The sequence below is a fragment of the Euprymna scolopes genome, chromosome 42 (assembly GCF_053919585.1).
Source record: "Euprymna scolopes isolate OS-2025 chromosome 42, ASM5391958v1, whole genome shotgun sequence".
Classification (NCBI taxonomy): domain Eukaryota; kingdom Metazoa; phylum Mollusca; class Cephalopoda; order Sepiida; family Sepiolidae; genus Euprymna; species Euprymna scolopes.
The window spans coordinates 45,448,474-45,473,473 of NC_136523.1; the positions used below are offsets into that span (position 1 = coordinate 45,448,474).

General features: G+C 36.2%; 1 protein-coding gene across 2 annotated transcripts in view; it reads left to right on the forward strand.

Moving 5' to 3' along the window:
- The window catches only part of LOC145267073 (transmembrane protein 232-like), a 288,020-nt gene extending 268,197 nt beyond the window's left edge, over positions 1-19,823 (forward strand). For both annotated transcript variants that reach the window (XM_080123035.1, XM_080123034.1), the window contains exons 13-16: positions 4,428-4,606; positions 9,027-9,259; positions 12,066-12,159; positions 19,418-19,823. In XM_080123035.1, coding sequence (XP_079979161.1) covers positions 4,428-4,606; positions 9,027-9,259; positions 12,066-12,159; positions 19,418-19,669 — 758 coding nt within the window. In that variant the 3' untranslated portion in view covers positions 19,670-19,823. The remainder of the gene's footprint in view (positions 1-4,427; positions 4,607-9,026; positions 9,260-12,065; positions 12,160-19,417) is intronic.
- The last annotated feature ends 5,177 nt before the right edge of the window (positions 19,824-25,000 follow it).

Below are 25,000 nucleotides of genomic sequence, written 5' to 3' on the forward strand. Positions count from 1 at the left end.
TAGTTTATGTTATTCCATTGGTTATTGACACAACTGAGCTGGAGCTCCACTGCGCCCAGGCTGTCAACTTCATACAGAGGTCCAGTCCACTAGACGATTGAGGTTGGGACTAGGGTAGCCTGGTGTTGGTGGCTGGTCAGGTATCTTTTCCAGCCAGATGTCCATTTGTTTTTTGAAAGTGTCGAGGGGACACTCTCCTTATATTTCTTATTGCGGTTGGAATACAGTTGAATGTTCTTGTACCACTGTCGATCTGTTACGTGGATATTCAATAATATTTCTATGTGTATGTGGGTGTTTTCACATATTCACGACAATAATGAATGGCACAATAAAATGGACAGTCTTTAATGAATAACACCTTTGTCTGATTGATACATATCTTATCCATTGTCTCCCTCTTCTTTGGGTCCTGGATATGACCTTAAACTATATCTGATGGTGAAGCCCCAACCTGCGGGCTTTGGGAAGTGTGGAGCCACCCTTTAATTGCCATTGCTCCCAGGTCCACTCTGACCCAGAGTGGTAGTACCTGTTAGAGTTCCAACTATGGGTTAAATAGAAATCGACTTGAAAACAACAAATATATTCTATTAAAAATTTTTATTCGAAATCTTTGGATTCGGCATTAAATAACCTGAAAAGGTTTGATATGCCGTAAAACAAAAACAACCAAGCTCTCCTCTGACACCTGAAAATGAAGGCATCTTCTTCCGAATGGAACTCCCAAACTGCCGATTTATCATTTCTAGATCTTTATTTGCAAAATGTTCCATATCTTTGAACTTGCACTCTCTACATTTTCCTTAATTGGTCCATTGATGCTTTCATTGGACCACAGAGACAACTCCTGTCTGTTCTAACACAGTGGCTAGCTAACTCACAAAATCATGTCCTCGACTTCCCGATCAAACTAACTCTTAATTCTGATTTTTCCTGGCTGACATCAGAGAGACGTACACCTGAGTGGACGATCGTGTTTGTCACGCATGTCACATCGTTATTTACTAAACCAAATTCCCAACTAGATTTCTTTATGCTTTTCCTCTATTCATAATATTTTTACTTGAACAAAAATTCCTCAGTTAAGTATTTTAACATAAACATTTTAATTAATATTCTTTTCTTTTAAAATATTTATCTGAATATCTTTTTAATCTAAATAATTCAACATTTAATCATAATAGTCATTCTGACCCCTGGCACTGTCTGCTACAACATAGTACAGATACTATGCTGTGATCATAACCAAAGAGCCACCACATAACATACTTACAGTGCTCTCAAACACTTATCAAAAGTAATGGACAATAATGAAAATCTCAAAAAAACTATTGTCACTCAGGCTCCAGGGAAAACCACCAGTTGATGTCAATGAGCGATCACAAGTAGTAAAAACATGAGGGGCGTTCCTTAAATATTGCATTCTATGTTTATCGGTTAAATATTTCCACACAGACACACACACACGTACATCTACTGTTTTATTTATATAGATTACCGTGAGGCTGCTTCCCTTCTGATTATAATTTTGTCTACAAATATAACAATGTCTACAAATTCTTGTCATAAACCATCTTATAAGTGAGTAATCAATTGCAGTTCATACCATTGACCAATTGCAGTACTCCAATAGTGTTCCTCATCTTTCAGCAGGCATTCATTATGTAACGGAGTGCGTATGAGCGCGTGTGAAAATATCAGCAACCGAAAGATAGATAGCTAGCGAAGGTATTAGCAGCAGCAGTAGCAGCCGTTTAAGCACTATGCAAATTAGCAAATGTGCGCAGGCTTGCGTGAGAAGAAAAAGAAAAAAAGAAAGAACACCACGTGGTGAGGTAAGAAGAAAAATGCGCGCCACAAAAGATGGGCGTGTAAAGTCAAAGACAGGAAATGGCCAGTGTGAAGAAAGAAAAACGCCAACCGGGTGAGATGGACGTGTGGCCCTGTAGTAGTGGTGAGAGACTTTTAAAATTAGTACTTCCACTTCCTTTAAACTCCTCGGCCTGACGTTTATAGGGAACATGAACTGGAATATATACATTGAGAGCATTGCCAAGGCTGCTGCAAAGAAGGTGGGCTCTCTATACTGTGCAAGAAAATTACTTACGCCTGAAAGTATCCTGTACCTCTATAAGCCCACCATTCGCCCATGTATGGAGTACTGTTGTCACATTTGGGCTGGTGTATCTGCTGCTTGTCTTTCACTCAACTAAGTCCCCCCCTTTACAGTAGAGATCCCTAGGTGTAAGAAAGCCTTTTACTCCAATAGTTTCTTCCCCAGAACTGCAATCTTTGGAACTCCCTTCCGGGATTCTGCTTTCCAAACTGTACTGATATGTAGAAGTTCAAGTGTAATGTGAACAAACATCTTTCTACTCATCTCCCTTCATAATGACCCCGCAAAAAAAAGCTTGTGTCGAGATGGCAGGGTTTTGTTAATCTTATGTCAGACAAAATGAAGAGTTAAAAAAAACAAGAAGCATTATTTGGAAGGTGATTGTAATAAATTTCTTTTGCTAAAACAGAAGAAAAAAAAAAGCCGATCCAGATTTTTATTTATCTATTTCCTTTGTTTGTTTGTTCCTGTGACGTTACAATTCCTGTCTCGTTAACATGATCCTCAATAGGTTTTTGGCCTTGATAAATGGTGTCTCGCTATTCTAAAACACAATAAATGTTCAATAACTTTGAATAAACTGTTTATAGAGCACGTTTATAGATGTAAAAATATTTTATTAAAAGAAGGAAGAAAAATATGATCCGCTTTATTTCTTTCCTTTTTTCAAGTTGAAACATCTATATATTAACAGGATTACGTGTGTGTTATTTATTTTGCATGTCACGCTTACATCCGAGTGATTGTCGTTTAATTTTTATGGACTTCCATTTTTTGTAAGAAATAATTTTACCAAAAATTCCTCATAAGTTTTGGTTTCAGTTTCGATTGTAGCTGAGGGCACTTAAGTCATCTATTTTTTTATAAATAATTTTACCAAGAATGCTTCATAAGTTTTGGTTTCGGTTTCGATTATAGCTGATGGCACTCAAGTCATTTATTTTTTACTAGCGGGGGTACCCGGCGTTGCCCGAGTGTTTGTTTCCGGGACGGGGGGGAGTTTTAAAAAATGTTATGGTAGGTAAGTAGGAAGGATCAAACCCGGAGTCATGAGTAAAAGTAGGAAAATAAAGTGAAAAAAAAAAACAAAAAAAAACATCTGCAACGTTAACAGTTCGGCCACCAAGAAAAGTCCATTCCAGTTGTTTAGAAAAAAAAAAAAACGACTACGGTAGATCGGCGCGAACGTGAAAATATAATGTGAATTGTCCAGCATGCTAACCACTACGCCACAGAGCACTGCAGCTTAGTTTAGTGATTTTAAATAACTTCACATGAAAGAACTACGAAGCCAAACCGGTGTTCTCTTCTCAACTGTTCCTTGTGAACGATCCCCAAACGGTGTTAAGTGGTGGCAGGGGGAGAAGGAATTTATTAGAGAGAAAATATTTTACCACTTCCATTGATCTTAACCGATTTTGGCCGTGACTTCTCAGCAGAAAAAGTATAGAAATCTAAGATTATCGAGGAATTTGAGAAATAATAAGCCTATAACACACCTCAGATATTGTTCTGCCGTTTGTGCATATTATATTTGCATGAAATATCTTGATTTTTAATCCTATTAATGTCAAAATCAGACGGGGAAAAAATGAGTTCATTTTATTTATATAGAAGATAAATAATTTTACCTAGAATTCTTCATAAGTTTTGGTTTCAGTTTCGATTGTAGCTGATGGCACTTAAGTCATCTATTTTTTTATAAATACTTTTACCAAGAATGCTTCATAAGTTTTGGTTTCGGTTTCGATTATAGCTGAAGGAACTAAAGTTATATATATAATATACATATATTTTCTTCATAAGTTTTGGTTTCGGTTTCGATTCAAGCTGATGCACACAAGTCATATAAATATATTTTTTTTATTTTTGAAATCGCAACTTTATAATATATAAGAATCAATAGAACATTAACTCTATAATAATATATACAAAATCTGCAAGAATTAAAATATCATATTTAAGTATACTTTATGACCGGGCTATGCTGGGTGTCTCTGCTAGCTTAGATAAATACTTTTGCAGTTTTAACAAAAGAGCTACAATAATATCAGAGCATCTCCATTTACACTGAACATCAACAGAATGCCAACATCAATATATTACGCATGAGTCCCCTGTGGAATTTCCACAGGTCCACTAGTTTCTAATTAATTTCGGACCATATCAAGTCCATCTTCAGAGAGTAAACGAATTCTGTCACCTATTTTCTTTTTCCTTACAAATAAAATCTTTGTGTTCTTATATCTAAGGCGTGCTGTTGCACCTTTTTTTCATCAATTTTAATTTTTCTAACTTTCGTCTCAAGAAAATAATTGGAGTTGGAAGGTCCGCTTTGCTGCCATTCAAAATCTGATCCGTATCTGCGATAGCCTGGCAACAGATTCCACTAAAGAAGGACTGCAAACAGCATCGTGGGGTATCCTGCACCAGGCCAATATCATGGAGCAAGATCCACGAGTTCTCGAAGCTTTACGGGTTGGTTATGTAAGTAATTTGTGCTGTATTGAAAAATCTAGAAAGTGAATTTGCTTCCTCTGGAATTAAATTCAATACCTCTCTCTCTCTCTCTCTCTCTCTCTCTCTCTCTCTCTCTGTATATATATATATATATATATATATACATATATATTCATATCTTCTATAAATATAAAAGCGAAAATGTATGTATGTATGTGTGTTCGCTTTTTCTGTGTGTCAACAAAAGGCTTCTTTCAGAGAAGCGGTCGCTCGCTTCACAACTTTTTAAAACTTTTTATATCACATATAAATCGTAATATCTCACAGTTAACAACGAAGCTCGCCTGTCTATTTAATTTGCTCGATTTCGGGAAGATAAATATTCAATATTTGTCGTTTGCCGCATGTGGGTTAGTCTTTTTCCTATAACATCTTGGGGGGGAAAAAAAAAGCGTTCAGCAGTAAATGAAATCCTGCAGTCAAACTTGACCTGATTGACTCATTAAAACGAGCACCTGGTAAATCCAAGTAATTAAATAAATTCAAACGTGTTTTCATAAGCATGTCACGGTGGGGCAATGGTTAACGTCGCATGTTTTTTTTTTTCACAACAATGCCGGGTACCCCTTGCTAGTACTAGATAAATCTCAATCGTTTGTGTGTTTGTATGTCTGCTAAAAACTTTTGTCATCTGCATCAAACATGCATGAACCTGGTATTGTTAGAAAGTGCGATCTCTCGGACACATAATATCGAAAAATTAGAAATAATAGTTAAGTATTTAATGTAAACGTTGTTCTGTTTAAAGTGGGGGTCAGGTAAATAGCTTCGTTTCTATGCTGCTTGTTAATTACGCATGTGCGAACGGTCGATTTGTTGTTTCATTTTAAATTTGCAATATGGTAACATGTATGACATCTTGGTCCAATTGATAGAGTGTTTGGTTATGAATTTAAGGTTTGCAAGTTCGCATCCACCATGCAGCATTTATTTTTTTTCCTTTTTTTTTTTCCAAGACAAAATTTTTTATTCAACTCTATTTTACGACAGGGCAATGCTGAGCATCCCCTTCCCCGTTAGTATATCTATAATATAAAGCTGTGTGTGTGTGTGTGTGTGTGTGTGTGTGTGTATAACCCTTTCTCCCTCGCAGGGGTCGCGCGCGCACGGTGAAAAACGACGCGCACTAACCCCAAGGACGGTTGGCTATATTTTCGCTCCTTCGAGCCTCGGACCCCGCACAAGCATCCGTCTCTCTCCCTCTGCTACTGAGTCTCTCCGAATTGGACGTTGGTATCTGGCCGTCTAGTGTTGTAATGCCCAATCGGGAATTCTTGGTAATTTCTGTCGTGATCGTCTTCTCGTCGGTGGCCGTCTCTCTCTGTCTGCGACGGCTGGAAAGTCAAGTTTGGTTATGCTGAAATCGAAGGGCAGTCTTCACAAGTATAAATGGAAACAATCAACAACGATGAGGATAGTTTTAGGCTGTTCATTTAGTGATTCGGTATACATTAAGGCTCGGCTCGTCCCTTATACTTTCGTCAGGCTTGGAATGCAACCCCCACAGTGTATTTAAACAAAAACTCTAAGTGGCCGTCTTGTTAGTTCTCTTCGTCTCAATTAGAAGAGGCTAGCGGCACGCGTGGCTTCCCAACTTCTCTGTTCGACAGACTGTCCGATTCTCTTTCTTTGTCTATCTCCGCAGTAGTTTTATTAAACGTCATCCTCCCCTGCCTTCTGTAGTCGACCCAATCTCTCTATTCGACGGGTAATCATAATTCTTTCTCTCTCTCTCTCTCTCCTTCCCAACCGACCCCCTCTCGATTCAATTCCGAGAATTAGTTATCTGTCTAGGCATTTAACCAATTTGTTCCCTTAAAATTGGAATGACTAATTCAATTGTTTTGGGGGTTTGTTCTTTCTCTCTCATCACCTTCAACTTGTTGGTTTAAGTGAATCATGTTATCATTTACACTCGGATCGTCGACTTTACTCGTCGACCCTTCCCAGACCTCCTTGCATTTTCCTCGCCAACCCGACATCTGGCTTATCTTTAATCTGGCCCTTTTGAACTCCAAATAATTTACTTGTCACCCGATGACAATTCGTTGGTTTCTCACAAGATGGGACTGAGACCTCTCGCCCAGCTCCATCCCACTCACCCTCAACCTAGGAAGCAAGGTTATCCGGTGTCGCCCGGCTTCGTTACATGTGTGGTCACGAATAGGCTCCTATATGGTTGACTATTTTAAAAAACTGATTACATATAATGATAGAAGATGTATCGAGACAAAGGAATGGGTATCTGGCAGAATGGTGGTTCATTAAAATTGTGGGGTCTGCGTTCGCGCCTGGTCCACAAAGTATGGAAATAAAAAATTTAAAAAAAATGTTTACAAGTGTTTTTGATATAGATGTACATAAGAATACTTTGATAAGTATGTTTTAACTTAAATAGGGATGGTATAATAAAATTGTGGAGTCTGCGTTCGTGCCTGGCCTCCATAGAATGGAAATAGGCACAAACTTTAATAAAGACTTTTCATATCTATCTGCATAAATATACTTTGATAATTATGTTTCAGTTTGAAGAAATATGGTATAATAAAATTATGGGGGTGTTCATTCGTGCCTGATCTCCATAGAATGAAAATATGTCACAAAGTTTATCAAGATTTTTTAATATAGATCCACAGAATATTGTGATAAGTGTTTCAGTGTGAACAGGTATGGTATAATAAATTTTGGGGTTTATCTATTTTATTTTTACTTTCATCATATTTTGCTTTGGTTTTGATACCCCCAAATTCGAAGCTATCTCTTTACAACCCTTCCTTTTCATAACCTATCATACTTTCATAAATCAGTCCATTTTCTGTAGGTTGTTTTTGAACTCAGTCAACGACGGGTACTTTTGCTAGTATATATAAATGACAAAAAGTCTATATTCCAAATTCTAAGATGTTGTCCATCTTACCGTTTATTTTTTAAGCATTTTGAAATGTTCAATTCTTGACAGCACCTGTTTCGTAGCGCAGATTCATCTGATTATTATATCAATTTTTTTTTTATTTATTCCGCCCTTAACTCATCAGAAGAAAAGGAATTCCTCAACTTTAAAAAGAAAACAAAGGAATATGGGCATGATTACAAAATCCAAAAATCGAAAGAGAAGTTGCAATTGTGTTTTCTTTTAGTTACGCCATCTTTGAATTCTTTTAAAATTGAGTTCTTAGCAAAAGTGCAATGAGAATGGTACTGATGATGTCGAAAAATAAATTCTAAGGCACAAAGGTCTCGTCTTCATAGCTCTTTAACTTTTTGAGTTTAAAAGATATAGGAGACTTTACCCTTGAAACAACCCTCGTAGTGTGTATATATCATCATCATCATCGGCGGTCACTCGTGTCCGAGTAAGACTGTCCTCCGTTGTGGCTTCTGTGGGTCCTCAGGTGAGCATAGAGCCTAATCCTAGACCCAATTTGTCTTGTGCAATTTGGGCAGATAAAGGTAGTGGTGGTGGGGTGGGGTTGGGTGTGTCTGGTTGATAATCTGTCCTTTCTGTGCTTGCGTTTATCCTCAGCAGCTTGATTTAGGTCACTACTATAAAGCGCAGCACCTTCGTGGACAGCGCTCCTCCATGCCAACCTGCTCCCAGCCACGTCCTCCCATGTCTCAAGGTCCATGTGAAACCGCTTTAGATTTGCTTTGATGTTGTCCTTATACCTCATCTTTTGGCCACCCTGGGCACGCTTTCCCTCAACAAGCTGAGAGTAGAAAATCTGTTTTGGGAGGCGGAGATCCGGCATTCGGACAACATGACCAGTCCATCTGAGCTGGCGTTGAGCAACAGTAGCGGTGATAGTGGGAATGTCAGCCTCACTCAGGATGCTGGTGTTGGTGCGTCGGTCCTTCCAACTAATTCTGAGGATTTTTCGGAGGCATCTTTGGTGGTACGTCTCCAGGGTTTTTACGTGCCTCCTGTATGTGGTCCAGGTCACACTCTCTCTCTTAGTGTGTATATATATATATATATATATATATATATATATATATATATATATACATACATACATATATATATATATATATATATATATATATATATATATATATATATATATATATAAGGACTGGTTCTTCTGTGAACAACAATCTTTCATTGTCGTTTGATGAAGACTTCTGGTTTTAACCGTCCAAAACATTAGCATTAGTGTTGCGACCACGTAAATTTGTTTATATTAATAAAAATATATTTTGCTCTTTTATTGAGCACTCTTAATAACCTCAATAACCTCGTAAAATTCATTAATTATCACACTTGAATACATTTAACACACACACACACATATATATATATATATTTCTCAATGTGGCTGAACCATTTTCCAATTTTCTTTTGTTTTTCACCAAACATTTAATTGCTTTTCACGGCTGTATTTTTCAGGTGCAATCCCATTTGAACACTTTCACGAGGTGCCATACATCACCGTTTCTTGGAAGCCTGGGGAGCCATTTGGCCAATGGTTTGGTCCAAATTTATCTTAGCGATCCCGGCGACAAATTCCCTAAAGTAGGAACACTCATACGAGGTGGAGCGACGGGTAACAAAGTAACCAATGAAGGAATCAAAAGAAATGCAAAAGAGAGGAGTTTCAAGAAACATCGTACAACTCTCAGGTGACACGTGACCCCCTTTTTTTATTCCGGGTATATAGGGTCATCATCATCATCATCATCATCATCATCATCATCATTATTGATTTAACATCAGTTTTACATGCTAGCATGCATTCGATACCTTTTAGTAGCAAAATGCACTGAATGATTAGGGTCAAACTGCAAAAACTCATGTCACCAGTGGTGAAAGGTCAATTATTTGATGCTCATAGCTATTGAAGTTAGAGCACCTGTCAGAGAGCAGGTCACATATATAGCCCAGAGAAAAAACAAAAGAAAAGAGAAGCAAACAGTCACCACACAAGGCAATAATAAATATATCTGACAAGGTCTTTTTTTCTTTCCTCAGGTTCCTATTTGTTCTGGTTCTAGGAAAGAGTCATTAAGAAAGACTCGAATAAATGGATTTAGGTAGAAAGAATATATTGTACAAGAAAGTGATACAAAGAAAAGGATATCAGCATTTTCCAACTGGTAGTTTTTTTTTTGTTGTTTTTTTTACATGGTAGTCACCATTTATCAAGACCCGGGAGCCACTCAGGGATAAGGGTTACTGCATGTACAGTAATCAATGGGATAATATTGTAGTAATCATTAGTAATGGAGATTTGATAAAGTGATTTATTTGTTGCCAAAATTTATTGCAAAATAAATAAATAAATAAAACAACTAAAAATCTCTCTTGTCTGACAATTTAAGAAAGGGAGACAACCGAGAAATAACTTTTATCTGAACTTATTCTTAATTTATTTAAATTAACTTACAAAAGAATATTGTTAATAGACAAATCTCGTAATTTAATATCCAAAAGAATATTGTAATAAATAATTACATTAAATTAATTTTTTTCCTTAAGTCTGTAAAGTACTTTTTTTTTATATAAATTTTGGGAAATGAAGTCGTCGTCATCATCATCATCATCATATGAATCCAAATTTTTTCTCTTATTAGCATTGGTTTCCCTGATTTTTTTTGTTTTTAGCATTTTTTCTAGAAAGACATCAAGTACTTACAGGAGGAACCGGATATAGTTGAAGTGAAACAAGGGGGTCCAAACTTTTGTAGCAAAAATTTTACGAAATATAATGTTGCACTCGTTTCGTTTTGCTTTAGTAAAGTTTCGTTTTGTTTCGTTATTTTATTAAACTAAAATTTACTATTAATACTCATTGAATGTTCTTGTAAAGTGAAATTTGAATATTTTGATTGATTTATGAAATTTTTATATATATATATATGGGTTCGAGCCTGCCTGCCTACTACCACTATTTTTTATTTTTTTTTTGCTCAACACATACCTCCAAACATCCAAGCAACACCGGGCAGCCAGGTTAGTCAGAAATAAAAGTTGCTGAAAATGAAACCCGAGGTCTGCCATTTTCTTGGGAAGAGTTTCTATTGCAGCTTTCTGTCAAACGAGATAAAGGATGGACCAGATATGTTCCTGATTTGGCCCGATGTTATAACCCCAGATAAATGTCATCCGTCTTGTGCGTTGTAAAGGTATTTATTCTTGTTCCTTTATGTGTGGCTTCCTTCAGTCTGGACAGACTGTGGATACGCACTGTAAGGATGCCTGTACGTGAAATTTGTGCGGCAAAAGTTGCGCAGTCTCCAACTACGCCTCTCCTGAGTCGACATTGTTGCATACCAGTGGCAAGTTGAGATACAGGACGACTGGAAACAATGCTGAGATGAGTGGAGAGTCCATACAGCGCTTAGAATTCCGAAATGGTCACCCATCTGGTACTAGCCAGGCTCAACATTGCTTAACTTCGGTGATCTGGCGAGAATCGGTGTGTCAGCTTGATTATGCCATGTTCCTTTATAAACAGTAATTACTATAAAATGGAAAGGGGGCAAAACAACAACAACGACAACAAAAACTGCGAATATCAAAACGTCCTCTTGCTGATACAACGCACGAAATTTTTTTTTTTCCTTTCTTTCCTCAACTTGCAATAAATCCTCATGTACACAATATTATCTTTCACCATTCGTTCTTGTTCTAAGCTGCCCAACAAAAAAACTCAGCTCAACCCTCATGCTTTAGAATTCGTCCCACTTAACAGTTACCAATTGTGCACATATGCAAATTAATGGTATACGATGTTCAACAATGAGCGACCTACAAAATTATGCTTGTCTTTTCTTTTCTACATTTTCTGCTGTCATTTTACAGGCTAAGCAAACACAAGGTCGTTTGCGAGAGTGATGATTTCTATTACACATACACACACAACGAACTTTAACTTAGATGATCACAACGCTAGATGGTAATAGAAAAACACAGGTACATACACATGTCATATAGACCAGTGGTTCTCAACCTTTTTTTTACTCATGGACCCCTTTTCCCTTCTTTTTATCTTGGTGGACCCCTTCATAACTATTGGTCATAAGACAATCTTTTATTTTTCACTAATATAACTTTTGAGGTTTTAATAATCAAATTAATTAAGTTTTATTTTTAAATGAAAACTAATTTACTGCAAATAAAGTAGTAGTAGTAGTAGTAGTAGTAGTAGTAGTATCATCATCATCATCATCATCATCTTCTTCTTCTTCTTCTTCTTCTAAATTAGAGTGATAATAATTCTTTACCAATATCTTGTATTGTATTTTGTTATGTTTTGCCTGTGGACACCCAGAAATATTCCATGGAAACCCTAGGGTCCATGTGGACCTCGGTTGAGAACCCCTTATATAGATGATTGTAACACGTGTATACAAACGTATATACACTCACTACATATATATGGATTCCCACAACTTAACACCAGTATTGTTTCTTTTTCCTTTTCAGAGAAGAAATTTTGTGCCGGTCCATGTGGCACGTCACTCCGATGAGTTACAATGTAAGGACAACATTCCATCTCCGACGTCTCGTGGAAGATCAGGTAAGTTGGGTATAAAATCGTCTTCCGTCACTTAAATTGGAAGCTTTCATGCAGGGATGCAAGTTCTTCAGGTATAGGCAGAAATCTGATGTTTTCGAAATGAAGATGAGGGGAAGGAGTGATTAGAGGGCCTACTTTGATATCTAGAGTAGATGAGATCTGTCTGTCTGTTTGTTTTTTGTTGAGTTTTTTTTTTTTTCGGTGGTTCTTTGTTGTTAGAGTGAAATTCGAAAATCGAAATATTGAAAATCAAGTAAAATCAATGGTATCTATTTAATTGTCATGTTGCAATAATGAACATATCCAAAAATTATGAAAAACGATAACATAGAAAATTAATTTTTAATGAAAATAGTTTTAGGTGCTTTTTCATTATTAGAGCGCAATTCGGAAATCAAAATATTGAATTTCAAGTAAAACCAATGTTGGGAATCGGAAAACTCGGAACTTTTGGGGATATCGGGATCGGGAAAATTTGTGCATATTTTCCGATGCCAAAACAATTCCTTTAATTATATTTTTTCTTTGATTTTATTTAAAACAAAATCTTCCACTGTTGGTAGTAATAATAAAATAATAAATATTTATTGATTTTGAACTACCAGTATAGCTAATTATCCCCCCCCTCCCACAAGTGTGTTTTTACGATTTAGAAAATATATGTACATTTAACGTGTGTTTTTACACTAATCAGGAAAAAAATAACAACTTTATAGTTAAATATTTAGAGATTTATAAAGAATCAGAATCAGGAATTTAGTACAGAATCAGTGATTGCATCGGAATTGGGGAAAAATATTGGAATCGTCCCATCACTAGTATCTACTTAATTGTCATGCCACAGTAATGAACATATCCAAAAATTATGAAAAATAATAAAATTGAAAATTAATTAGCAATGAAACCAGTTTTTGAAGAAATTTAGTGAAAACTGAGTTTTGCTAAATCAGCCTAAGATTTCAGCAAATATTTACCTCCCTTGTTCTGAGTCGAACTCTCTGGTTATTTTAAGCAAAACTCAATTTTCGCTAATTATCTTAGCTGTGTTGCTGTCATAGTCTGGAAAACACAGTTCTTGGCAAGTTCTTTCAAAGACTGCAAATATTAGTCCACATTCTCATCTAAAAGCTGCCGATGTGTCACCAATAGATGTTGGCAAAAAACAATGTTTTTCGGCTGGATAAAAACCTCTCCAAGAGCGTTAATAGCTGCTTGGTAATCGTTCAGATTTGAAATGTGTTTGTAAATAGCTGGAGAAACGAGATTGATCAATAAATTAAGATTTAACTCAGAATCAGTAATCATCTCCAGAAAAAAATTAATAGATTTTTTTCCAATGACACCACGTGTCAAGAGCATTCAATTTCGTGGGGTTCAAATCCAGTTGATCGGGGTTTTTTTTTAATCACGTTCACCTGTAACAAAGCATATTACCACTTTTTTTTATTTTTTTATTTTTTATTACATTTTCACCCCAAACAAGGCGGATTGCCACTTTGGTGTAGGGGGCTACTATCAGGGGCAGCAACTACTGGGGCACTATGTTGGGCTTTGGGCAGCAAGATGTCGGTTCATGTTGCACTTGAACTTCTGCATGTCAGTACAGTTAGGGAAGCAGGAACCTGGAATGGAATTCCAGAGTCTAGCGGTTCTGGGGAAGAAACAACTGGGGTATAAAGATCTTTTACATCTAGGGATCTCTACTGTGTGGGGGTGGGATTTAGCTACCTGTCGGTTTTGTCGAGGGTGTCTACGTCGTGGGGGCACAAGTGTCTGCAGTTCGTCAGAGCATTCACCATTAAAATACTTGTAGAACAGGCAGAGGGATGCAACGTTTCGTCGATGGGACAGAGGCTGAAGCTTAGATTCCAGTTCAGGGCCTCTCAGATTGGCGACTCCTTGTCTAGGAGCGAGAGACTAGTAGCAGATGCACCAGCCCAAATGTGACAACAATACTCCATACATGGGCGAATGGTGGCCTTATAGAGGTACAGGATACTTTCAGGTGTCAGTAGTTTTCTAGCACGGTAGAGAGAGCCTACCTTCTTCGCAGCGGCCCTGGCAATGTTTTCAATATAATTATTCCAACTCATGTTTCCTGTGAACGTTAGGCCAAGCAGTTTGAAAGATATACTCTCAGACAGGGAGTCACTGGCCATTGCTATTGGTGGCAGAGAAGGTTTCTTGTAATTATTGAAGGAAACCAGTTTAGTCTTGGCAGCATTGAATGTGACCATCCATTTATGTCCCCATTCCACTACAGATTGGAGGTCATCCTCTAGTGTTTTTGCCATTTCTTTAGATATGTGTTCATTTGTTTTCTTGTCAGGCCTGTTATAGAGTGTAGTGTCATCAGCATATATACCCATCTCAGAGGCAGTTTTGTCGGGGAGGTCATTAATAAATATCAGAAACAATAGAGGTCCAAGGATAGACCCCTGAGGCACTCCCGCATTTATATCACACTGTTTAGATGTACGACCATCTAGGACAACCTGGATTTTTCTCTTATCTAAGAAGGATTTAATTATGTTAAGTATTCTACCAGTGATACCGTATGATTTAATTTTCCTGAGGAGACCCTTGTGCCATACCCTGTCAAAAGCCTTAGATATATCTAGAGCTACCACTCTGCCCTCCTCCGCTTTGTCCAGTGAATGGTATATACGTTCAGAGATTACAGTGAGGATGTCAGCTGTGGAACGGGCTTGTCTAAATCCATATTGTTTGTCAATCAGAAGTTTAGCATCTGTAAGGTGCCGGACTAGAGCATGGTTAATTATGGTCTCAAATATTTTGTCGAAAAGTGGGAGGAGGCTAATGGGGCGATAATTTGATGGGTCTGTCCTTTCGCCAGAATTCTTGAATAGAAGCAGTTTTCCAACAGACCGGAAAGCAAGCTTCATTAAGGCATTTGTTGTAGAGTTTGGAGAGAACTGGAGCTACTTCGGCTGAGCACTTTTTTAATAGCACAGTAGGGATGAGATCAGGTCCACATGCTTTTGAAGTGTCAAGGTTTTTTATGATAGCGTGTACCTGAGCAAGGGGTGATTTTCAGATTGTCTAGCGTGGCGTCTGTCCGCAAAGAAAAGTCAGGCAGGGGGTGGTTGGTAGGGTCCAGTGTGGACTTGGACATAAGAGGCTACTATTTGAGACCACGCCTAGTAAAGATTAACAAGATGTTGGTTTACGTTACAGTCAGGAAAGCAGGTAACAGCAAGGGAATTCCAAAGTCTAACGCTGTTTGAGGGAAGAAACTATTAGAATAGAAAGCTTTCTGGCATTTAGGGACCTCAACAGTGAAGGGGTGAGATTTTATTGCTAAGCGGGTTTGTTGGGAATATGTATGTCGAAGGAGCACAAGTGCAACGTGTTCATCAGAGCACATTTCATTAAAATATTTGTAAAACAGGCACAGAGATGCAACATTGCGACAATGAGACATGGGTTAGAGCTTAGTTGACGAAATGGGACTTATTAGATTGAAGAATCTTTTTTGGACTCTATCCAAGAGGGAGAGGCTAGTGGTAGATGCACTAGCCAAGATGTGGCAACAATACTCCATGCATGGATGAATGGTGGTCTTGTAGAGGTACAGGATACTCTCAGGTGTGAGTAGTCTTCTAGCATGATAGAGGGAGCCCACCTTCCTTGCAGCAGCTTTCGCAATGTCCTCACTGTATTTGTTCCAGTTATTTCTCCATTTTTCTTAGTCAAATAAATTGTAGAGAGAAAGTCGAGGTCTGAATAAGCTTGGAAAGTTTTATTTAAAAAGAACATTGCAGGAACTTTACATGCACTGGCTATCTATATATCTATAAAAGTGAACGTGTCTGTGTGTCTGTGTACATTTCCCTATGCAATAACTCTGTCAATTTTTAGTCTACAGACTCGAAATTTGATATACAGGGTACTGAGAATAGGGAAAATCGATGTGATCGGTTTTCGACCAGAAATTTGGCTGTTAAGGGGTCAAACTTCAACGATTTGACCTTTGAGAACTCTACCAAACTCCTCCGACAATTTTGGGTCTAAACACTTGAAATTTTAGATATAGATTCCGTGTGCATGGATCTAACTTAATAACTTAATTTCAGCCCAAAACAGTAAATGTTAAGGGGTCATAATAGAGGTCAAATTAAAAAAATTGACCGTTTTTTTCTTTTTTTTTTTTTTTTTGTTCAGCATATACCTCCAAACACCCGGGCAACGCCGGGCGGAAATGCTATTAATTTAAAAAGGAAAGAAAGTTTTGAATCATGCTGAAGGGAAGTAATTCACTTCCGGAGAGCTCAAATAGATAAAGAAGAGTTCTCTCTTTCAGTACATCATCTAACACATATCGTTGACTAGTTTTTGACCTTGAAGTAATATTTTTTACCTCCTTCACATCGAGTGGCTTCATGCCATGTCTTAGGTTATTTTCATTAAAAAAAAAAGTTTCATTTTGAACGACTTTTAATGTTTTCTTAAAAACAAATGTAGACAGGTTAACAAGGAAGGGGTTAGATGAAGAAATTCTGTTTTTTTATATGTATATGTACTCCTATAATTTTTTTTATACTCCTATAAATTTTTTTTTTGTGTGTATTGATATTCTTATTAAAAAAAACTTTTTTCTATTCATTTAAAAATAAAATACAACTTTGTTATATATGGATTGCTAAATTGTATTTATCTAGCTAATTTTCATATTCTTTTAAACGTTCATTTTAATTAATTCCCTATTAGCTTTTCCCGGTTTTCTTATGGAATGATCATCTTCAGTTAACTATTACGTGTAATTATATTCATGCAGATATTCTACATGATTTATACTTGCATAATATTTGCGTCAAAAGCTTATAGCAAACACAAACCTCTTTCTATATATATTTATGTATGTGTATATATATTTGTTTAAAAACTTTTGCCTACCAAACTCTTCTGTCAGTTTTTGGTCTATAGACATGAAACTTGATATATAGTACATTCGAACCCATGCAAAACTTTTATTTGGGTTTTAGCCGGGGAAAATCGGTGCAAAAGTGTGAAAATTAAAAAAATTGGTTTTAGCTTTACAGTAAACATATCTTCATGATGCAATCATTAACTTCAAAGGGAAAAGTGAATCGTAAGCTAAACGTTTTGGTTTTGATTCTCGGTGATGGCGCATTCTTGGCCTTTTGGTCAAGATCAAAGTGTAGTATCTGTTCTGGCAGATGCTGCACTTAAGATGGTTTGTACCAGTCAATGGAGGGGAAGCCCTCTATACTGGGACAATTATTATTTTTGGTAACCAGAGTGACCCCTTTTAGGGGAGCTGGTTTTTACCTCACATTAAAAACGGCCTTGTGCCTAATTTGCTCAGTGGGGGAGCAAATAAATACCATCTGTTCTGGCAGATACTGCAAGCAAAGACCATATGTGGGGGCGACCCCACATATAAGACCTTGGTCAATGTAGGGGCAACCCTTCATACCAATTGTTACCAATCCAGCTCCCCTACTCCCCGGAGAGTTGGTCCCCATTTCCCCTTCACTCCTCACTTTAAAAATCGGCCTTGTGCCTAATTTGCTCGGTGGGGGAGCAAATAAATACCATCTGTTCTTCAGATGCTGCACTTAAGATAATTTGTACCAGTCAATGGAGGGGAAACCCTCTATACTGGGACAATTATTATTTTTGGTAACCAGAGTGCCCCCTTTTTGCCTACTTTTAGGGGAGCTGGTTTTTACCTCACATTAAAAACGGCCTTGTGCCTAATTTGCTCAGTGGGGGAGCAAATAAATACCATCTGTTCTTCAGATGCTGCACTTCCATTTCTTGTTCTCTCTCAGTGGAGGAGAAATCCTTCACGACTGAGACAATTTTTATTTTTGTACCTTTTCTCCACATTAAAAAACGACCCTGGTGTCTAACTCTGTCCTGTGGGGAGGCATAGTAAATAGGTACTATATATTGCATCCAATATAATCTATAATATAAATCTCGCCTGTCTGTCTGTCTGTCTGTCTGTCTGTATGTATTATGTCTGCCTACAACTTTCAACAGAGGCGATAGATTTTTACAAAATCAGTATCATTTTGAAGAACATGAATTCCTTCGCCCTAAACTCGGCTGTTTTATGTACAAACGCCGACATTTTAGCAAGTCATCGTTACCGTTGGGGCATTGGATTGACTTAATTTCAAGTAGCATCATGGAGACATGGCTAAGACGTCAGATTTTCTTTCACTTTTTTTTTTCCGCCTTGCCTTCCAGCATGGGTTTGAGCCTGCCTGCCTGCCTACTACCACTTATTTTTTTTTTTTTTAACACCTCTCTTCACCCTGGCTGCCTACTGCTGTTTTTATTCCCTCTCCAAGCTACTACCATTTTTTTTAACACCTCTTTCCACATTTACGGATTCAAGCCAGCCTGCCTACTACCATATTTTTTTTTTTTGTTTTGCTCAACACACACCTCCAAACACCCGGGCAACACCGGGCAACACTGAGCACCCAGGCTAGTATAATAAGTACGAAATCTGTATTAATCAAAATATTATATTTAAGCCTATTTTATGACCAGGCAATGCCGGGCGACCTGCTAGTATATATATATATATATATATATATATATATATATATATATATATATATATATATATATATGTAAAACAATGTTTTTATTTTCGGTATCTCAATGTGCATGCCCAGTAAGTCTTTTAACTTCTGATATCCAAAGGGAGGGGCAAATAATGACAACACTGAATCTTGTTTATAAATAAACCATCTTTTTGTAGCATCTTTTTCATATCAGTCTAAAGAAGCAACCCTCATAGAAGTTAGTGTCCCGGATGATGCTGGCTTAAACAGAGCTGAGAGAGAAAACATAACAAAAATACCAATGGTCTTATGTACAACATGAAAAGAAATTGGAATCTTAGGAAGATTTCCACCATTCCAGTAATCATAGAAGCAACCAGACTTATGAAAAAGAATTTTAAAAACTACCTGGCAAATATTCACGGGGAACCAAGTGCAAGAGAGATGCAAATAATTGCACTTGAAAGGATGGTTAGAATCTTTAAAAGATCTCTCGGTTGGAATGTATGAGAGTGAGTTAATGTCTGGCATCCGGTAGGATGCCCCATCCCCAGCTAGAACAAAATTAAAAAATAAAAAAATAAAAAAAGTGATTAAATTTAATTTTTTTTACTCATTTTCTCTGATAAAACTAATGTTCTTTCTTTCTTTTCTTTTTTTTTTTTTTTTTTTTTTTTTTAACCTGTCAGTGGCGTAAGGAGTTGATCCCAGAATCAGTAAAAGAGAAGAGTCCTGCGAAAGAAGAGGGGGTTCGTGAAAAGGTTTTGAGTCGCCTTGACAACAAGAATTCAATGGAGAAACGTTTAAGCTCGTCTTTGAAATTCCCAGAGAGAAAAGCAGCAAAGATTTTTCAGAGTGAAGAAGAAATGAAAAAACAATTCGAAGAACGCCAGAAAAGAAGACACAAAAAGAAGAAAGTTGAAAAAAATTTTATGATTTAAAGGAGTTGCATCACTCTAAAAAAAAAAAAAGCAAAAAAAAATTTTTTTTTCACACCTGCAAATGATTCGTTCATAAAAGTAATAAAAAAATATATAAAAGTTCATGAACAAATATTTACTTAAATATCAAAAAAAATAAATATTTTGAAAATTATGTTTTCAAATTTTATTTGTGATGCACAGGATGAAGAGATTGATTCATCGCCTCCATTCGGTCTCCAAAAGACAATGGATACCTCCTATAAGGGTAGTTGCATTAAGAAGTGGCACTACGAGTTGTTTAAACAAATAAATTTATGACAAGAAGTTAATGGGATATGAAGATAGCAAAATCCGTCTCTTTGGTTGTGGATAAAGTTTTATATATTAGGTGAGCATTGTCTGAAGATAGCGGTTTCAATCCTACGCAAGATGGCCTGAGGTTTAGTTGGTCAAAACGTGGTGAGACAACAACAACTATGGAAGGCAGTAATTATTGGAGATACAGTTACGAGACTCGGCATTCCTATCTCATTGTGGTTAATCACCTGAAGAAGGCCAGAGGATGAGTTGGACGGTGGTGAAACAATAATTGTGAGAGGAGTTGTGCATCACCAACCACACCTCTCCTGAATCAGCACTGCTTGAATCCAGTAGCAAGGAGAAGTCCAGGACAATTGAAAACAATGTTGAGATAAGCAGGGAACACATACAGCACCTGAAATACCCAAATGGTCACCCATTTTAGTACTGACCAGGCTCAACGTTGCTTAACTTTGATGATCTAACAGGAACCAGTGTGTCATTATGATTATGCCGTATATAAGAGATTGATTAAAGTGATTTTTTTATTTAAAAAAAAAAATTTTTTTAAAGAAAATATATGTCCATGGTGCTGTTCCTGGCTTTGGATAGTGTATTTTTGTCACTAGTAACATCTTTGAAAAGTGCCAAGAACAAATGTAGTTAAATTTCTGAATGAAAAACATGAATGGGTCACCAGTTAGCAAGTGCTAATTCAGCGACAGGAATTTTGAAATAAACATGAGACAACATGAATTTAAGGCATACATGTATACCTGGCCCAAACATAGTGGTTAAAATAATCTTCATCTCATCTGCTCCCTGTAGGAGAGGGAATAGAGCTTTTAAAAAGATGTCTGAATCAAGCAAACTACTAAAGAGAAAGATTTTGCCATCCGTAACTTCTTGTCATAACGTTATTTTCTGCACACATTAGCTTAATTTTCTAACTTGAATTTTCTAGTAGAACTTTTTAGCTTTTCCACTTAAACAACTTGTAATGCCACTTTTAGCTTTAGATAATGTATTTAAGTAATAGTAATATCTTTGAAAAGCACCAAAAGCAATGCTAACAAATAATATAAATGTAGTTAAATTGGCAAATGAAAAAGTTGGATAAAAACATGAAAGTTATGAATGGGTCACCAGTTAGCAAGTGCAAACTCAATGACAGAAATTTTGGAATGAAAGCGAAACAACATGAATTAGCAAACAAAACATATTTATAGATCAACAATTTTACAGAGATGTAAAATCTACTTTGAAAGACCAAAGTTTGTTAAGAAGTTTTAAAGTTCTTAAATAAGAAGTAGACAAAAGCATCAGAAAGTTTGTTTCAAAGTTCTGTTGTATATATGTGTGTGTGTGTGTGTGTGCGTGTGTGTGTGTGTGTGTGTGTGTGTGTGTGTGTGTGTGTGTGTGTGTGTGTGTGTGTGTGTGTTTACCTTCTGGTTGGCTTAGTTCACTGGAGATATAACAGTCTCTTTCTTTTTGTTCTGTAATAGTGGTTGGAATAATGTAACAATTAAAAAATATGTCGACAAAATTCTTTGCACTGCGGCATAAGTGTCCATTTTATTTTATACAACATATTGTAGAGTTACATATCCATTATATAAGTTTCTCCTCGTCTGATACCTGAGAGGAGGGAATAGAGCTTTAAAAAAAAACATCTGAATCAATTCAAGCCAAAGAGAAAGATTTTATTACATATGCATTTTTTTTTTTTACTTGTTTTCATTCCAAATAATGCATATTGCCAATTGGAATGTAAGAGGCTACTATTTGGGATCATGTCTAGCAGTTCACTGGAGATATAACAGTCTCTTTCTTTTGGTCCTGTAATAGTTGGTTGAAATTATGTAACATTTAAATGCCGACAAAATTCTTTGCTCTGCAGCATAAATGTCTGTTTTATTCCATACAACATATTGTAGAGTTACATATCCATTATATAAGTTTCTTCTCATCTGATTCCTGGTAATAGAGTTTTGAAAAAGACGTCTGAATCAATTCAAAGAGAAAGATCTTGTTATGCATTGTAGAGTTACATATGCATGTTTTTTTTGTTGTTTTTTTTTTACTCTTTTTCATGCCAAGCAAGGCATATTGCCACTTGGAACATAAGACACTACTATGTGGGATCATATCTAATATGGAAATGTGGGGAGTTGAGCAGTGAGATGTCTGTTCACATTACATTTAAATTTCTACAGTTTATAAGTTTATTCTCATCTGATTCTCAACAATAAGAATTTAGAAATGGAAATATGAATTAATTAACAAAATAAATTCATAGTCACCACTTATCAAGGCCCGGAAGTCACTCAGGGATAAGGGTTATTGCGTGTACAGTAATCAATGGGATAATATCGTAGTAATCGTTAGTAATGGAGATTTGATAAAGTGTCTTACATAAGGGGGGACAGATTTTCAGGAATTTATTTATATTGGACTTGAAGACATCCAAGCTGTAATCAGGTGGGAAACAGGCAAACGGAAGACAGTTCCACAGGCGTTCACTTCTAAGAAAGAAGCTTTGTTCATGGAATCGTCGTTTTGATTTAGGCACAGATAAAGAATGGGGAAAATTATTGACAGTGGTTTCAGCTAGACGGGTGTTTTTCGTGAAAGATTGGTGAGGAGGGACTGAGATTGGAGCTCAGACGGGCACTTGCCATGGAAGTAACGATAAAACAAAGACAGGCTCGCAACATCTCTTCTGTAGGAGAGAGGTTGCAGGGAAGAGAAAAGGGCATCCCCCACTAAGGTACAAAGTTTATTTTGTACTCTGTCAAGGCAGGATAGGCTGTTTTTTAGCAGCTCCTGCCCAGATGTGGCAACAGTACTCCATCCTTGGATGTACTTGGCTTTTATATAAATAGAGAATTGCATCAACAGTGAGATATCTTCTGGAGTGGTAGGAGGATCTACCATTTTTCCAGCAATCTTGGCAACAGATTTGATGTACGTGTTCCATTTCAATTGATGCTAGATGGGGATTTGACATTTCTTTACAAAAATGTTTTGGTTGTTTTGTTTTATGGCATTTCAACCCTTTTCAGCTTATTTAATGTTGAATCCAGTTATTTGGGAAATAGTATTCATTTTGCACTTATTTTGTAGAAGGTTTTTATTCTTCAAGCTTTTTGTATCTTCAATTGTTAGTTTGTAGTGTTTGGTTTGGTTGTTTTATAGTGGATTTTATCGTTTTTGTTCCCTGACTTGAATGAATTTTGCAATGGGAGAGGGAAAAGGGTTACATTATTAATGTTTGGTACATTTTAAGTTAGGAAATAGCAACAATCTTCTGATGAGTTAAGGGCAAAATAGATTCACTAATTGATATAATCATTAAGTGATTGATTTTGCGCTACGGAGCAGATACTGTCAAGAATTGTAAATGCCAACTGAATTAAAGGAATAAATTATAAAATGGTCAACATCATGAACTTTGGAATATAGACTTTTGTCATTTATTCACTATATTGCTTTGTAATTACATTGAGCTTCTTAAATAAGGATTGATATATATATATATATATATATATATATATATATATATATATATATATAAAATAAAAATAAAATAAAATAAAAATTACAATTAATTTACCAAAATGATCCAAGCTGCTAAAACTAAAGTATATCATAAATATTAAAAATCAAATTAGAATTAAATTAAAAATCCGTTTCATAAGAAGGAACAACAACAAAATCAATAATTTGTACGATCGTTTCGGAAAACAATGTTTTTATTGTGGTAGACATCAAGCTACGGACAATAACTTTTACATATAGTGTTTTTAACAAAGTTTCCTCATCAGCAAAGTATTGGGAAGGGTTTTTAGTATATGTAAAAGACACCATAAATAAACCTAGCATTAAAAGTAAGGCAGATGTATCTGGAAAAAATTAAAATAAAGGTATGGATTTACTTGATAAGAAAATTAATATGGGTTAAATATGTGTGTGTGTGTGTGTGTATATATATACACACACACACACACACACACACATACACACACACACACACACGAGTCATACATTAAAAGACAAAAAAAATGTTCCCTTAAATTAAAAATGCTCGGTCAAGAGAAAAGTTACAGAAGAAATTCAAAATATCTCTGATTATATGCTTACCCACTAAAATTTGGGGGATTTAGCATAAACACCAAAAAAAAAAAAAAAGAAAGAGCAAAAAATATCACATAATATATAACCAATAAATTTTATGATAGCCAATAAAAGTTGCTTTTGTACCTGTCTGACTCATTTTTTTCTGTGTGTGTGTGTGTGTGTGTGTGTGTGTGAGAGGACACTTCTTAACCTATATACTCAACGAATTTTTTATCTGCAGACTTGAAATTTGGTATATAGAGTATTCAGACATGTGGAAAACTTTTTAATCTGTTTTCATCTGGAGAAAGGGCTGCAAAGGGATCAAAATTGAAAATGTGATATGTGGAAGGCCACCAGATTTTTATCTGTTTTCAACCATTTCACGACTGCTTCCTTATGTTAAGTATAAGTTGGTTGGAAAACACTCTTTAAAAGACTGCGTCAAACTGGTGTAATGGTTATCATACTTCCCTCACTGTCTTAAGGTTTTGGTTTTGATCTCAGCTCAAATGATTTTTTTTTACTTACAAGAAATGAACTGTTTAGAAAAAACATAATACTCGTATGCACACGGCTCAGTTTTATTCTGTTTTTTTTTTACTGCATTTTTTAAAGAAATTTAACGTTACATTTAATAGCTACGATATTTCTCTTTATAATCGCGAAGTATTCCTCATTAATTAAAACATGATATTTATGCATATTTTATGACAAGGCAACTCTAGGCAGTCTGCTAGTATATCTTTAAAAGTGAGAATGTGTGTTTATGGCGGCAATTCTCAACCTATATACTCAACAAATTTTTGATCTTGTCTTGAAAATTGGTATGTAGGGTATTAAAAGATGTGAAAAACTTTTTAATCAGTTTTCATCCACAAAACAAGCGCTGCTAAACGGTCAAAATTTAAAAATTGGTGCAGGTCATCG